The sequence below is a fragment of the Camelina sativa genome, chromosome 20 (assembly GCF_000633955.1).
Source record: "Camelina sativa cultivar DH55 chromosome 20, Cs, whole genome shotgun sequence".
NCBI lineage: Eukaryota > Viridiplantae > Streptophyta > Magnoliopsida > Brassicales > Brassicaceae > Camelina > Camelina sativa.
This window is the reverse complement of record NC_025704.1, coordinates 2,075,347-2,090,330: the sequence shown is the minus strand read 5'-3', so window position 1 is coordinate 2,090,330 and position 14,984 is coordinate 2,075,347. Positions and strand designations below refer to the sequence as shown.

General features: G+C 37.1%; 6 protein-coding genes across 6 annotated transcripts in view; 3 read left to right on the top strand and 3 right to left on the bottom strand.

Annotated features, from left to right (window-relative positions):
- The window catches only part of LOC104768723 (probable chalcone--flavonone isomerase 3), a 7,816-nt gene extending 6,557 nt beyond the window's left edge, over positions 1-1,259 (bottom strand). The window contains exons 1-4 of the mRNA XM_010492758.2: positions 1,039-1,259; positions 847-930; positions 552-710; positions 111-337 (exon numbers count right to left, since the gene is read on the bottom strand). Of these exons, the coding sequence (XP_010491060.1) occupies positions 111-337; positions 552-710; positions 847-930; position 1,039 (471 nt within the window). The 5' untranslated portion in view covers positions 1,040-1,259. The remainder of the gene's footprint in view (positions 1-110; positions 338-551; positions 711-846; positions 931-1,038) is intronic.
- LOC104768722 (phenylalanine N-monooxygenase) lies at positions 3,845-5,890 on the top strand. Its single transcript, XM_010492757.2, has 2 exons — positions 3,845-4,870; positions 5,170-5,890. The coding sequence occupies exons 1-2, from the start codon at positions 3,899-3,901 to the stop codon at positions 5,794-5,796; spliced, it is 1,599 nt and encodes a 532-aa protein (XP_010491059.1). The 5' UTR covers positions 3,845-3,898; the 3' UTR covers positions 5,797-5,890.
- Positions 6,814-7,847, top strand: LOC104768721. The gene has a single exon (XM_010492756.2). The coding sequence runs from the start codon at positions 7,048-7,050 to the stop codon at positions 7,789-7,791; it is 744 nt and encodes a 247-aa protein (XP_010491058.1). The 5' UTR covers positions 6,814-7,047; the 3' UTR covers positions 7,792-7,847.
- On the top strand, positions 8,188-11,099 carry LOC104768720. Its single transcript, XM_010492754.2, has 7 exons — positions 8,188-8,580; positions 8,719-8,791; positions 8,902-9,879; positions 9,967-10,029; positions 10,115-10,326; positions 10,410-10,525; positions 10,620-11,099. Exons 1-7 carry the CDS (start codon positions 8,521-8,523, stop codon positions 10,723-10,725), a joined length of 1,608 nt encoding a protein of 535 aa, XP_010491056.1. The 5' UTR covers positions 8,188-8,520; the 3' UTR covers positions 10,726-11,099.
- On the bottom strand, positions 11,024-13,380 carry LOC104768719 (U-box domain-containing protein 62). The gene is made up of 8 exons (XM_010492753.2): positions 12,820-13,380; positions 12,529-12,727; positions 12,254-12,335; positions 12,086-12,143; positions 11,918-12,006; positions 11,733-11,828; positions 11,582-11,652; positions 11,024-11,383 (listed from the first exon to the last, which is right to left on the bottom strand). The coding sequence occupies exons 1-8, from the start codon at positions 13,223-13,225 to the stop codon at positions 11,260-11,262; spliced, it is 1,125 nt and encodes a 374-aa protein (XP_010491055.1). The 5' UTR covers positions 13,226-13,380; the 3' UTR covers positions 11,024-11,259.
- On the bottom strand, positions 14,057-14,929 carry LOC104768718. Its single transcript, XM_010492752.2, has one exon. The coding sequence runs from the start codon at positions 14,883-14,885 to the stop codon at positions 14,199-14,201; it is 687 nt and encodes a 228-aa protein (XP_010491054.1). The 5' UTR covers positions 14,886-14,929; the 3' UTR covers positions 14,057-14,198.

The following is a 14,984-nucleotide window of genomic DNA, read 5'->3' as shown; positions in this document are numbered from 1 at the left end:
TTTAACTTTTTATATAGAAGTTACTAGAATAACGCAAAACAGAGGACTCTGTTTTCTGTTTCATCTGTTCCACGTGCATTTGATAGACGTTAATAGGCTCTAGATTTTACCTCACAAATGCCATCTTTGGCTGAGAAATGGTAAGTGATGATGGAATTAGCTTTGAAGTACTTAGACTGGAAAAAGCCAACAACTTTCTCGAGCTCGGTTTCTTCTTCTTCCTCGTACTTATCCTCTGCAGCCAAACGATCTCTCACAGAATTCTCTAGTTGCACTCCGTACTGAGCTCCTTTTATTTCTTTAATCACCACCACTCTTATAACCTTCTCCATCTCCGCTGCAATATATATAACAACTGGTTCAATCTCGTTTGACCAAATAAATTAACCAAACCGGAGTTTAACTAGTTGAACCGAAGTAAACCAAAAGAATTAAGCAAACGAAATTGTGATCTTTACCAAAATAGTCTATCTAAAACACAAATCATCAAAACCAAGGAACTCTAGTTAAAATTTGGTTTTGAAGCTTAAGATGGATTAATTCAAGTTTACCGGAGGCAAGGGCGTCGAAGAAGTCGTCATCGTCGGCGAGATCTTTTCCGGTCTTGCCTTTCCAGTTAACAAGATGGGTTTTAACATCTGAAGGATCTAAGTAAACTCCGATAGCCGTAAACTTCACTTGAAGAAAGTGGATCTCGATGTCTGTGATCCCTATAACGAGAATAATAATAACACACATTACATTATCAATTTTTATTACCTGAGATTACATTATTAAGGTATCAAACTTTATAAAAGCCAAAAAAAAAAATGATGTTTTAGTCTTAGACAAGAGAAGAAAAAAAACCTTGGCCAAGAAGAGAGAGTGGTTTGGAAGTGATGATCTGTGGAGGAAAAGGAACCTCGTGAACCATTACCATCTCTGTTCCCACTGTTTAACAATCAACAAACATATATTTTATATACGAAACTGTAAAAAACAAAGTAAATGTTTGTTTGTAATCAAGAAAACAATGCAAAGAGAGTGTTGTAGACTTACTTTCTATTTTGTATGTTTTTTCGAAACTGAGAGCGAAGAAGTTTATAAACAGCTTAGTGTATATCCACTTTTTGATTATCGTAGAGAAATAATATCTGAAATGGTTGAGTGAATATCTCTATATATGAAGGCAGGTCACTGGTGGTAGGTAACATAATTTTGCTAACGTTCAAAGCTTGTGATCTACAAGACGACGCATTCCTTTTGTGAATTGAATTATTTTTTTGTTACCCAACCTTTTTATTTTCATTGAATAAAATGTTTTGCGACCCACCAGGAAGCCACGTGTTTAGATCAAGCAGCAGTCAGTCCACAACCACTCGTTCTACCTAACAAAATGGATATATAGAAATAAAATAAGAGAGAGATTCAAGAAAGAATTACTAAGATGCAAGAGATAGATATCATCAACGTGAAAGAAGCATGCATAAATTATAAGTACTATATAAAATTTCAAGCAGCCACATTACACAAACTCCATCGTCATACTCATATCGGTCCGTAAAACATAGGCAGTTACAATATCATAATAGTAAAACATAGAAGTGTTGTTATCGATCATAAATTGCAAAATGTTATGGATGTAATAAGGTGGTCATCTGAACTTTTAAATTTCAGGTATATTATCCATCGTTATATGTAAGGCTTGTTTGCTGAAGACGTTGTTATATATTTTTTAAAAAATCTCAATTAATGATGCAACATGTCAATTTGAAAAGAAAAAGAAAATCGTTTTTTGGAAAGTATAAGAAAATTTTACATGTATAATTAATAAGAAAAAAAGAAGAAGAAAATAATCCATATTTAAATTACGAAAATATATACTTAAGAAAAAGAAGCAACAGTTGCAATTTTTTTTGAGAAATAATACCCTAGAATAGCACTAAACCAAGTTTTATGGACAATTGTAGCACACACTTCATAAATTTCTAAAAATAGCATTATTTAACACATTAAAATATTTAAAATTAATTTTTAGAATTTGTTTTTTTATGTTTGGGTTCTCAATTTCACATTTAGGATATAGTTTTGAGAGGTATGGTTTAGTATTTTGAATTTAGGATTTAATTTTATAAGATTAATTAGTGTTATTTTTGGAATTTTGGAGATATTATGCTAAGTTTGGAACAAAAACTTTTTTTTGTGCTATTTTTGATAATCTCCCTTTTTTTTGTGTGTGGCTGAAGTATGTAATTTCACTAATTTTTAATGATTAATAAATGAGCAGCCCTTGTTGGGTTTTTTTATGAATGCAACAAATAAGCGGGCAAGCTATCTACAATTTCATAGTCCTAAGTATGCAAGACTATAATCTTTTAAATGTGTCACACCCTAAAATTGGAAATTGATTTAGCTAGTGATGCATAACATCCACAAAGACTATAATTTAAGTCTCGGTTAAAGATGGCCAACCTTAAAACAAATAACGTGAGCAAGCTATTTATATCATGTCCTAATTATGCAAGCCGATAATTCTTTAAATGTGTCACAACCTAAAATTGGAAACTGACACAGTGATGCATAACATCCACAAGACGATTTTTAATTCTTGATTAAAGATGGTCGACCTACCTAAACATGGGTAAGCTATTTACAATTTCGTAGTCCTTATTATGCTTTGCCCAAAAAACAAAAGTCCTAATCATGCTAACCTATAGTCTTTTAAAAGTGTTGTAACCTAAAGTTAGAAATTGATATAATGATGCATAACATATACAAGATGATTTTTAAGTTTCGATTAAAGATGGTCGACCTTAATTATAACAAATTACGTGGACACAATTTCATAATCCTAATTATGCAAGCTTATAGTCATTTAAATGTGTCGCAACCTAAAATTAGAAAATGATATAGTGATTCATAACATCCACAAAATTTTAAGAGTACTTGATGTTGATGATGGAACACATTCCAGACAGCATTCAAAAGATTATATACATGACCTATACTAATAAACAGCCGAAGGACTGACAATACGATAAAGTAGACACCACAGTATACTTCCGACATTGATTGTGTTTTTTTTTTTCTTTTCTTTTTTAAATTAGTACATTACTATATTATTTTATTACATATATATGTTTTCATATTTATATTAACATAATGTCTAAATTTAATTGATTGAAGTTTTTATCGGTATCGGAATATAAATGAAATATTCATTAAATTTTTCTTTTAATTTTAATTCAAGAATATATATTTATATTTCGAATTTTCAATATTTATGTTAACATAATGTCTTACTCTAATTGGTTAAAATTTGTTACATGTGTGTCTAAACATGAATGAGAGATATTCATTAACCCTTTTGGATTTTTTAATTGGTTGATATTTTGCACATGTCAAAATCTTTTATAATCTTTTTAGGGATAGAATCTTCCTTATATTAATATAATATCTAAATCTATGTGGTAAGTCTTTTTACACATGTTAAAATGTTTCATCCATATAATTAACATGTGTCTCAATTATGGATAGACTCGACATGTGTCGGTGGGTTAATAAATTTGAAATCAAATTTTTTATAATAAGAAGATAGGATTTAAAGAATTTTCCCCTTAGCTAATTGAAGAATTTGGGAATTTTTTTGGTAAGATGTACATGATCTGACGGCCAAAGAAGATAAACATGTCATGTATGAGCTGTTGAAAAATTAATTCACGGAGTCCTGATCCAACATCTAAAGCAATTTTATCTTCCACAGGTTACACTTACACAAGCATTGTTGAATTTCATTGCCGTTTCATGGCTATAAATAGGCTTTATTCCTCATCATTTCAATTAACAAGACAGACCCAAAAAAAAAACAAAAACTTCCTCCAACTCCAATAGTTTCTTCAAGTTGAGATTTAAAAAAAAAATGCTCGACTCCACCTCAATACTTGCGTTTATTCTATGGTTTCTCCTTCTTGCATTAACTATGAAGCGTAAGGAGACCAGGAAAAAAATGTTAGTGACTTCGTACACAAGAAAGCTCCCTCTCCCTCCTGGACCGAAATCTTGGCCTTTAATCGGAAACCTACCGGATATATTATGGAGGAACAAACCGGTGTTCCGATGGATACATTCTCTCATGAAGGAACTCAACACAGATATTGCATGTATCCGTCTTGCGAATACTTACGTGATACCCGTGACATCCCCGAGAATTGCAAGAGAGATTCTGAAGAAGCAAGACTCCATTTTCGCCACTAGACCGCTAACAATGGGGACGGAGTACTGCAGCCGCGGGTACTTGACCGTTGCTGTGGAGCCACAAGGAGAGCAGTGGAAGAAGATGAGGAGAGTGGTGGCATCTCATGTGACGAGCAAGAAGAGCTTCACGTTGACGATCCAAAAGAGAACCGAAGAGGCCGATAACTTTGTCCGGTACATCAATAACCTAACTGCCAAAAACCGTGGTGATGCTAATGGTTTTGGGGTTATTGATCTAAGGCTTGTGGTGCGGCAGTACAGCGGAAATGTAGCTCGGAAGATGATGTTTGGTGTAAGGCATTTCGGTAAAGGAAGTGAAGACGGATCGGGACCAGGCTTCGAAGAGATTGAACATGTTGAATCTTTGTTTACGGTTTTGACCCATCTTTTCGCCTTTGCGTTGTCGGATTATGTCCCGTGGCTAAGGTTCTTGGACTTGGAAGGACATGAGAAGGTCGTGCGTGAAGCAATGGGGAATGTAAGTAAGTATAACGATCCTTTAGTCGATGAAAGACTCAAGCAATGGCGTAATGGGAAATTGAAAGAACCTCAAGATTTTCTGGACATGTTCATAATGGCGAAAGACAGTGACGGGAATCCTACTCTGTCGGAGGAAGAGATCAAAGCACAAGTGACGGTACGTATGCATAATTTATCGACTTATATTTACCACAATATATATATAGTGGACCGGACTTTTTTTAAGAATAAGAAAGTTTCCACTTTACGTGGCCAATGGTCTCTGACTTTGATAATGCATGTTGTGGGTGTACAAGAGTAATCATTTGTCTCTAGAGAATTGTAGTACTTAGGATCACTAGAGGCCTAAAACTTTGCAATAATAGAGATGCATTAATTTTCATAAGCAAAACGTTGTATTTTAGTGTAGCTTTTTCGCTGGTCTAATTATGCACATTGGACTATATGCACATGAAGGAACTGATGTTGGCGACGGTTGATAATCCGTCTAATGCTGCGGATTGGGCCATGGCGGAGATGATTAACGAGCCAAGCATCATGCAAAAGGCCGTGGAGGAGATCGATACGGTAGTTGGAAAAGACCGTCTTGTCCTTGAGTCAGACCTCCCAAATCTCAACTACGTGAAGGCTTGTGTGAAAGAGGCATTCCGGTTACACCCCGTGGCGCCGTTCAACCTCCCTCACATGTCCACTGCCGACGCTGTGGTGGACGGTTACTTCATCCCCAAAGGAAGCCACGTGATGATTAGTCGTATGGGGATCGGCAGAAACCCTAGCGTGTGGGACAAGCCGCTTAAGTTCGACCCTGAGAGACATTTGGGCAATAACATATGCGTGGAGCTAAACGATCCAGATCTCAATATAATATCGTTCAGTGCGGGACGAAGAGGGTGTATGGGTGTGGACATTGGGTCGGCCATGACGTACATGTTGCTGGCTCGGTTGATTCAAGGGTTCACGTGGTCACCAGTGCCTGGTGAGAATAAGGTTGATCTTTCGGAAAGCAAGAGTGACCTTTTTATGGCAAAACCCTTACACGCGGTTGCAACACCTCGTCTAGCTGCACATGTTTATCCAGCTTAATTATAAGAGGATAAAGATTGATAGAAAAAAACTTAGTGTTAATGTTTTTTTTTTGGTGAAAGATAGGGGATAGATAATTGAATGTAACGCTATATTAATAATCTTTTGAGAAAATTGAATTATGATTATGTAACATAATTCATAAACCATCTTTTTATGATTGTTTGTTGTAGGAAATATATAGTGTGCCTTTTGTAACTGGTTTTATCTTTTATTAAACGTTTTCTACTTTTCTGTGATTACTTGTTTGTTTTCTTCTTTCACACTTCAGATTTTATTTTACTCAAAACAACAACAAAAAAAAAATTATTTCTTTCTATACGTTTACCAAATCAAAAAAGCAATCAATTATTATAAGAATCAATGTAAATTTAAATTAAAGTGAAAAATGAAAAATAAAAATAGAAGGGCTGATCCTGATTAATTAAAGATATCGTAGAATAGATTCAACAAAATCAACAGAATGTTGATTTATTGTTTTATGGGATTCTTTGTATTTATTTTTGGTGGATTTTCATATAACTTTGAAGTAAATATGAAAAAATAGTAAAATACTGACAACAATACCAAGTTACACAGTAGACTCCAACGTGGACATAAAGCTGACGTGGAAAACACGTGGTAAGCACGGAATCCACTTAATTAAGAAGACGAGTGTCGCGTGTTACTCCGATATCCCCACACACCGAAACCACATTCCCACGTGCCTAATCCATCTCATGACAACCGTCCGATCCGGTCTCTCTCATGCATTGTATTATAATCCTACGGCTTAGATCAAACAACTGCTTGTCTGGATTAAAAAAAAACGCCGTAATTTCGTTAAAGGTCCTTTCATCATTGACCTCGTTCGTTTGTCCCTACCTGAGATTATAATCCTATACGGGAGTTCTATTGTGCAACCATCCATGCAATGATCATTATACCACTTAAACATAAGGAAACGTATACTTAATGAACGGTGCACGGGGACTTAACATGGATTTGAGTTACACCCGATAATAACTCGTCAAACAATTTCAGCTTTAAATGACGTCAGCATGTTTTTTTAAAACGTAGCAGCGTTTATATATAACATAATCTTCTTGGCTTCTTACGTTAAAGTTATCATCCGACCGCCAGATTATATTTCCCCGCCTCGATCCTCGCCGTTGTTTCAGTTTCATATAACATTTTGTTGATATCAAAAAATTATAATTCGGTTTTTACTGGACGTGAATAATTTCATCTTATCTTATCACCGGAAAAAAGATGGCGTATGCAAAAATCGGTTACGGCGGGAGTTATCTGGTGCAACGAGGCGTATTAGAGCATCCATGTGGTTCCGATCATAATGCGAGATCGCTGCTTTCATCTTCTTTTCCGATCAATCAAGTTGGTAATCGGCGATCTAGCGTTGGAACGATCTCAGCGTCGATAGCGGAGGCTGTGACTGAGATAGAGAAACAGAGAGGAGGAGGAGGAGGAGGAGGAAGAAGAAGCAGAGGAGGAGGAGGAGGAGGAGATCGTAGAGCGGTGGAGTTAGAGCGTGAGAAGCTAGACAGGTGGATGAAGGAATCGGTGACGGAGATCGTTAAAAATCTAAACGAAGCGCCGTTGTTAGTTCATTTGTATTCCAAGGAAGGAACGGTTGTGGTGATGAAAGCAGAGGAATGGGCGGCGGTGAAGGGGAGATGGGAGAGAGGAGAGGCGGAGATGCCGGAGGGGATAGTATTCGTGGAGCAGTTAGGAGCGGCAGAGGAAGAGGAGAGCTGCGGGTGTGGTTTTGACGGTGGAGACGGTACACGTGCGTGGGGGTTGGTGGTGCAAGGCAAAGGAGTTGAGTGTGGGCCGGTTTGTTATCTGCTAAAAACTACACGGGTCGGGTCAGTAACAGGGTCAGGATCTGGGCCGGGTTTAGGGATGAGGTGTACGCATTTCTGCTTGGCTAAGGTGTCGAGTTTTAGAGAGACATGTGAATCTCAGCTTAAGAATTGTTGGCTAGTTGGTAATTGAGATAAATTGCTAAAATTTACTTAAAAATCATGTAAATATAAATTTTATTTAACCAATTTGGGTATAATATCAATTAGTATTGTAGATAAGAACAGTTAATTTTTAAGATACATAATTGAATAACACAAGATTTGGTAGTTTTGTTAAAAATTAGTTTTGATAAAATGCGGAAAAAAAAGTTAAAAAGGCCTTGACGAAATTGGTAATGAGCTTCAGAAAAATACAAAAAAAAAAAAGATTCAAAAGCCCAAAATCACTATTCCCTCCAAATCGTGTTTAAGTCTTGTTTGAATTTGAAAAAAAAAATCATGAAAGATCCTCTGAGGGAAAAATAAAAATTATAATAATAAACATTTTTTTTTGTGTTATGTTTTTGTCAGAAAATTATTAAACAAACGCACACATCGCGCGCTCTTCTCACCTCTTTCTTCGTCTTCGTCCTTCGTGAGAGAGAGCCCTCTTCTCTCAAATTTTTTTTTCTAGGGTCTCAAAATATCCAACATTTTGGATCTCTTTAGCTAATTGACCCATTAGATCTTAAAAAAACCCTAGAGTTAAATCACTTTAACCCTCGATTTCCTTTTTTTGGGGTATTGTTCCTTTGAGAGATTTTGGAGATTCTGTAATCCCACCATTTTCTGGGTTTTTTTTTTTTTCTCCAATTTCTCGAAATTGATTTTGAGAAATCTTCGAAGGGTATTATCTTTGGAGGTGTTAATTGAGTCCGCCATGGAAGAAGACCACGTTGTTTCAAAAGGGTTTACTTCGATTCCCAGATCCGACTTAAAGGTAACTTCTTTACTTCAATCTCTTGTTAGGGTTTCGTTGTTCGTTTTCTCTCATAGACTTTGTTTTTTTTTAAAAAAAAATTTACGATCTAATTAATATACACAATGCTTTACTTTTTTCGATTTCTGGGATTTTTAGATCGGAGGCGATGAATTGGATGAAAGAGACGAGTTAAGCAAAATTCAACCTGTTACTCCAATTCTAAATGCAGGTAACTTTTATAATAAGGTTTTCAATTTGAGTTTGAAGTTTTAGTAAAAGGCATAGTAACATATACATATAAGCCCTCGAAAATGTAATTTTGAACATCACTTGCTACAGGTAATACTGCTCATGCTTCTAAAGATATTGAAAAAGCCGCCAATGAAGTGTCGGAGAGTGTTGTTAAAGAAGGGAAGAGTAATGTCACTGAACTGTTGAGTCAAGAGGTGGTCAAGCCTTCTTGTTCCAGTAAGCTTGGTCTCAACACAACAGATGTTAATTGTGATGATAATAAGCGAGCTTTGTTGCTTAAGAGATGTGATAACGCGGATTGCTTGAATGAAGATTTATCATCGGTTACTTCTTCCAGGAGACAGGATAATAATAAAACTAGTTCGATGGATGTGTATTCAGAGTGTGGGAGTTCTAATGTTCCTGTTACGGAAAGAGATCCAATGAAGGTTTGGAAAGAAATGAAACAGAATGGGTTTCTCTCTTATCCGCACGGTGGGATTTCAACGACGTCAAGCAGCTGTCTTGTATCATCTTCTCATGGAGGGATACCTGCTCCAAGGAAACGTGGACGTAAGAGCAAGATTAATAATGATGCTGCAATGTTGAAGAAGAGGAAGATAGAGATTGCTAGGAAGGAAGAAGTTGACAGGTTTGCTAGGCTAGCTGCTCCTAGTGGACTGCTTAATGAATTGAACCCTGGAATTATCAATCATGTGAGGAACAAGAAGCAAGTACTTTCCATTATTGAAAACATTGTCAAGTCTGAAAGAGATGCTGGAAACTTTTATCATTCTACAATGAGGCATAGTAATAGTGCGGTTGGAAGTTCTAGGAAGAACTTGGAAGATGTGAACACTGATGTCTCCAGATTTGATTTTTACCAAGGGTTCAAGTATGCCATGCCAAAAGATAACTACTCTATGCGCTACTATGATGAGAAATGCGCAAATGATGACTTTAGTGAAGAAAACAATACAGTTGCGTCGAGGTTTCAGGTCGCAGGTAAGTTCTCAGACAATGCTAGTTCCTTGTTGAGCGAGGACGCATCAGATCTTAACAGTGCTAGTGTTCTCACTGTTAAAGGTATGTCATTGAATCCAATACTCAGTGTGCATGATTTTATACTATCATATGTGGTGGCTTAGATGAATCTTCATCTTTGATTTGCAGCGGCTACAGTAGCTTCTCAATGGTTGGAATTGCTCCATCAGGACATCAAAGGCCGTGTTTCCGGTAACCAAAACTCATATATGATCGTTAATGCTATGAAAACTTCAGTACTTGGTTGTTCTTTTAATTCCCTATTCATTCTTTTCAGCTCTTCGCCGTAGCAAGAAGAGGGTTCGTGCAGTTGTCATGACAGAACTACCCTTCTTAATAATGAAAGAGTTCCCATCTGATCAAGAGAATGACCCAAATTTACTCCTCGATGGAGCTTCGAGGGCTTCAACAATCGATATCCACAAGACCAGATGGGTGACTCTGTTTAACCAACTTGAACACAAGCTATCACAAGAAGAGTCGCAATTGGTAATATAGTTAAGATATCTTTACCACACATCTTACTTTTTTATTGGCATCTGATATGGAGTTTGTGAACTCTGAAAATTCAGGAAAGCTGGTTAAACCAAGTGAGAGCTCTGCAATCATATTGTGATCAAGGTCTGCAACACTTGAGCTTGAGTTCTGGCCAGAATTTCTTACAGTTAGGGATGCCACTGGACTCTAGGTATGGCCATTCACTACCTTTTCATCTCATTACCAGTTGAATATGTTTCCCCAATCCATTTTTTTAGTTTCCTTCTGTCTAAATTGTGTCGCAGAACTGCAAATTCGCTGATCTCAGATAAGGATTTAGTCATTAAAGCAGCTGCAGCCTCTATATTCTCGACCTGCAGTTTTCTAGAGGAGAACATAGCATGTACCTGAACTCCTTTAAACGTCTGACCAGTATCTGATTTAATCATGTTAGTTGAAGACTTCTTCTCAGTTACTTTAGTGTAAACTTTCATAGCAGAGTTTACTTTAGCGTAAACTTCCATAGCAGAGTTTTCTTTGTAATGTGCATCTGTAACATTAGGAGCAATGCTCATCAGCCTTTTTCTTTTCCTTTTCCCTTTTATAGATTCAGTTTTCCGCCATTTTTTTACAGTAAGAACCTTAGTATGCTTAATTAGTTAAGATCTGAAAGTTACAGACATCTCTTGTGTTGAACAGGGAAGTGACCTTGAGAACAAAATAACTATGTATTGTATTATATTCCGAATATGTTCTGGCTATTCAAAGTTTGGATCTTTTCCTAAGCCTAATTTCCTCAAACCTCTCACATAGTCACATTGAGTAACTTACACAATTTACAATATGTAACAATGATCTGGATCTATAATTAACTTGTTTGGTTCTCACATAGAGAACCAAGGAGCAGAAACTGGTGCCATCATGCTGTAAACAAGGTTGTTTTTTTTAGAGCCAGTTGGAGACCATCTTGTTTGGTGTTGCTTTGGCTGATAGATCTTCTGCAGCTTTAGCCAATGAACGATACTGAAGCTTCACACTCTCTGCGTTATCCAGCGTTTTCACCACATACCTGCAATAGAGTTTTATGTAGCAAATGAACTCCCAAGTAACGGAAATATTTATACAAAGGTTGACATATAACATTTTGCTCAAGGGTTGCAAAGGTGATGGATGTCCTTATTCGAAATGTAAGAAAGATTGCAGCAAGAAAGAATCTAATCTTTGTGATATGTATACAAGTCATAATCGAAAAGAAAGTAGATTTTACCAGCCGTTTAAGCATTGAGTAGTCACAACAGCTTCACGGCCAACAAAACGAGGTGGTGTCCTCTTATTTCCCTGATTCATGTTTAACTCCAACAGTTAACAACTCGCGCACTCTTCCATTGTAAGAAAAAATGTAGGGAAACAAATTTAACCTTTATTATAACTCGATCTGCCACAGCAAATGGGAAATGATTACTTTTGTTCCTTGAACGACCTGAATGATTCGTGACACCAAATGTGCGTCTCTCCTGTGTATATGGAAAAAAAGAAATAAACCTCTTGTTTAAAACAGAGATAAAATGTGAGTAAGTCATTATGATTAGTAGTATTTAATTACTTGATCAAATCCTTCTCGTTTTCTCTTAGATGAATGATTTGACTGTGAATTCTCTTCTCGGCAGAATGCTTGTACCGCAACTCGTAAAGCTGCGAAAAATTCCGGCAAAAAATAATTACAAGGAATCCGCTGAGACAACCAAAATACCTTATCATGAACATTACTCACAGAGATTTGGGGTTATTGAGTCTTCAGAGACGGGCTGTGAACATGTACAGCAAGCTTTCTAAGAGCACAAAACGAAAATTAGATTTCAAATAAGCAAAGGGAAAGAGACAAAAGCAAAAAGCAGAGAGCAAAAAAGGGGCTTGTGATGGAAGAAAGGAAACTCTGTACCATCTGTTTAACTTGTTCTATTCCTCCAGCTCCAAAAGTGTGTCCGCAAGGCAAAATCATAGCATCAGCCATCAAAGCCCCTCTACAATTGTGCAAATAGAGTCATTATATTATAACACCCAAAATACGCCATAAACCAAACACAAGCACGATCAATACCAATCCAAATGATTTCCAACTTCTAAAAGTATCAAAGTCCACCCTAACTTCTTGGCGAGATAACACTAATGAACCATATATATGATCACTAAACCAAAACAAAGAAAAGAACATACGTTGTAGGATCAGACAAAATGGTCCTCAAAGACTCGATTGAATTGCTCGAAGAAGAAGAAGGGTCTCTTCTGCCACTGAAATCACACCCATTGTCCGCAGCGACTGATGATGATTCCTCATTCCTAGAAGCAAAACTCGTTTCCATAGTCTTAAAATGCTGCGAGTAGTAAGCTGCGTTATCTTGTCCAACCACTATCACTGCATTACCATTTTAGTCCACTGCCTCAATCATCTCAAAAGCAGAAACTTTTCAAACTAAAAAAAAAACATAACTTGTCAGAGTCTCATACCAGCTCCTCCTGCTGCTGATACAGAATCATCACCAGCGTCTTTGTTCAAGGCGACGTCACCTTCGTTACCGTCTATGTCATCATCCTCGTCTTCTTCTTCTTCTTCTTCTTCAACGTCAACTTCATCCTCGCCGTCTGATCCACCACCACCACCACTGTCGTTAGGGTTTCCGCTAATGGGTTTCTCCGTGTAAAAATTCTGACGGAACTCGAGATGAGGGTGAGGATTAGCTGCGGCTGCTGCTGCCGCCGCCGCCGCGAAATACCGGTGGTGGTCGCCGATAAAAGCAGCGAATTCACGGGTTTTAGGGTCTTGTTCTCCGACCCGGAAACGTAAAGGGTCAGCATCTTGGACAATCATCGGCGGAGCATTGAACGACGCCGGAGAAAGCCCTTTTCCGGACATGAAATCGAATTTTTTTTTTTACACAAACCCTAAAATTAAGCTAAAATTGAAGATTGGGTTTAGATTAGTTTCGTGAAACAAAGAAGGAATCTTTAATAAGAGAGGAGAGTGATGAGGGAAAGTTTTCTCAGCGATCAAATGAAAATGACTAAAGGAGAAGAGAAAGAGGAAGAAGAAGTGGGAAGCTAAAACGACATCGTTTACTTAGAGAAAATACAAAACGGTGACGTTTCAACTGCAACAGACGTCATGGTCAGATTCTATTACAAAAAGATAGGGCCCATGGATCCAAAAAGGAAGTGTGCGGAACTAAAAGATTTTAGATAAAAAGAGAAGTCAAACTAGATTCTTTACTGTCTTTTTGTGTCCTGAAAGAATTATAATTTACTGTTTACCCTTACTAGAAACTCTTACGTACAACTGCTATAGTGTAGTCTAATAGCTATCAATATCATAATCATTTTGGCTATGGATTACAATGGAACTTCTCGTTTAGCCCCAAGACTTGTGTGAGTTCTGACACCACATGAACGCCATTGGATCTTGTTCTGTTCTTGACAAAAACAGTGTCTAGACTTTTTAGAATTAATAGTATGTCATTTTCTTTGGTGGATCCCAATATAAAATAACCTACCGGGACTATGTTTTTCTCATTTTCTTCTTGTGTGTCACAATTCATATTTTTGATCATAGAGAACATATTATTCGAACTTTTAGGATTCTTGGAACATAGATTGTGGTTAAGTGGGTTGAAAAATCTAGATCCTTCTAATTTGGAATCTCAAGTTTTTGAGACAAAGCATCCAAATAGTCTTTTTTTAGTTGATTGAATATTCAAAAGAAATGTCCATTATTAAGAAGATCGTGTTACAATGAGAGGATCCTTGACAAAAAAAAGTACAGGTACAACAGTACAAGGAATCAAACACTAATGAGAGATCATTACAAACAAACTACAGTTTTCTATATTTATTTATTCTAGAGATTGATCTCTCTGTTCTTTGATGTTCTTGAAGATCTTAGAACTCTTGTCAAAAATCTTTGCTCTTCTCTTGTAATCTGTAGGGTCTCTACCATCATCTGACCCCATGATAGCTTCCTTCTCAAGGTACTCTACAGGAGACTGATCTCTCTCTTCTTTAAAGTTTTTGAAGATATTAGAACTTTTGTCGAAAATCTTTGCTCTTCTATTGTAATCTGTAGGGTCTCTCCCATCATCTGACCCCATGATAGCTTCCTTCTCAAGGTACTCTACAGGATACTGATCTCTCTCTTCTTTAAAGTTCTTGAAGATCTTAGAACTCTTGTCGAAAATCTTTGCTCTTCTATTGTAATCCGTAGGGTCTCTACCATCATCGTCCCCCATGATAGCTTCTTTCTCGAGGCACTCCAAGAGTTCCCATACTCCTCTGTTTGCTTCTCCCCCACATATCCCTCTTCTTTGAGTCAGCTCCTCCTCTTCCTCCGGCGTAATTGGCTCCATTGCCGCCGCATAGCTCGACCCTGAAGCCACGCATCTAGCTGCATCAGACCACCTCCCCTTCTTGGCTGTAAGGCTCAGCTTGGTTTGTGAGATTGCCGAAGTCGAAACTAGTGTTTTATGAGTTCTCGGAGATGGGTTGATGATGATCTTTGTGCAGCTTTGAGAGATAGCTTCCATCGTTTTAAGTCTGTTGTTTTGAGTTGAAGAGGTTGGGTCTTGTTGGTTGTTTCTATATATAAGGTTCGGCCGTTCGGGTAATGAGACACAAAAACACAC

What these genes read in the sequence shown, in the direction of transcription:
- LOC104768721 (XM_010492756.2), top strand. Translation starts at nt 7,048, where the DNA reads ATGGCGTATGCAAAAATCGGTTACGGCGGGAGTTATCTGGTGCAACGA.
- LOC104768722 (XM_010492757.2), top strand. Translation starts at nt 3,899, where the DNA reads ATGCTCGACTCCACCTCAATACTTGCGTTTATTCTATGGTTTCTCCTT. An exon ending in AGATCAAAGCACAAGTGACG is followed by an intron (nt 4,871 to 5,169) that starts GTACGTATGCAT and finishes ATGCACATGAAG; the next exon opens with GAACTGATGTTGGCGACGGT.
- LOC104768718 (XM_010492752.2), bottom strand. Translation starts at nt 14,885, where the DNA reads ATGGAAGCTATCTCTCAAAGCTGCACAAAGATCATCATCAACCCATCT.
- LOC104768719 (XM_010492753.2), bottom strand. Translation starts at nt 13,225, where the DNA reads ATGTCCGGAAAAGGGCTTTCTCCGGCGTCGTTCAATGCTCCGCCGATG. An exon ending in CTCAATAACCCCAAATCTCT is followed by an intron (nt 12,007 to 12,085) that starts GTGAGTAATGTT and finishes AATTTTTCGCAG; the next exon opens with CTTTACGAGTTGCGGTACAA. An exon ending in CAGATCGAGTTATAATAAAG is followed by an intron (nt 11,653 to 11,732) that starts GTTAAATTTGTT and finishes AACATGAATCAG; the next exon opens with GGAAATAAGAGGACACCACC.
- LOC104768720 (XM_010492754.2), top strand. Translation starts at nt 8,521, where the DNA reads ATGGAAGAAGACCACGTTGTTTCAAAAGGGTTTACTTCGATTCCCAGA. An exon ending in TAGTGTTCTCACTGTTAAAG is followed by an intron (nt 9,880 to 9,966) that starts GTATGTCATTGA and finishes TTTGATTTGCAG; the next exon opens with CGGCTACAGTAGCTTCTCAA. An exon ending in GGGATGCCACTGGACTCTAG is followed by an intron (nt 10,526 to 10,619) that starts GTATGGCCATTC and finishes ATTGTGTCGCAG; the next exon opens with AACTGCAAATTCGCTGATCT.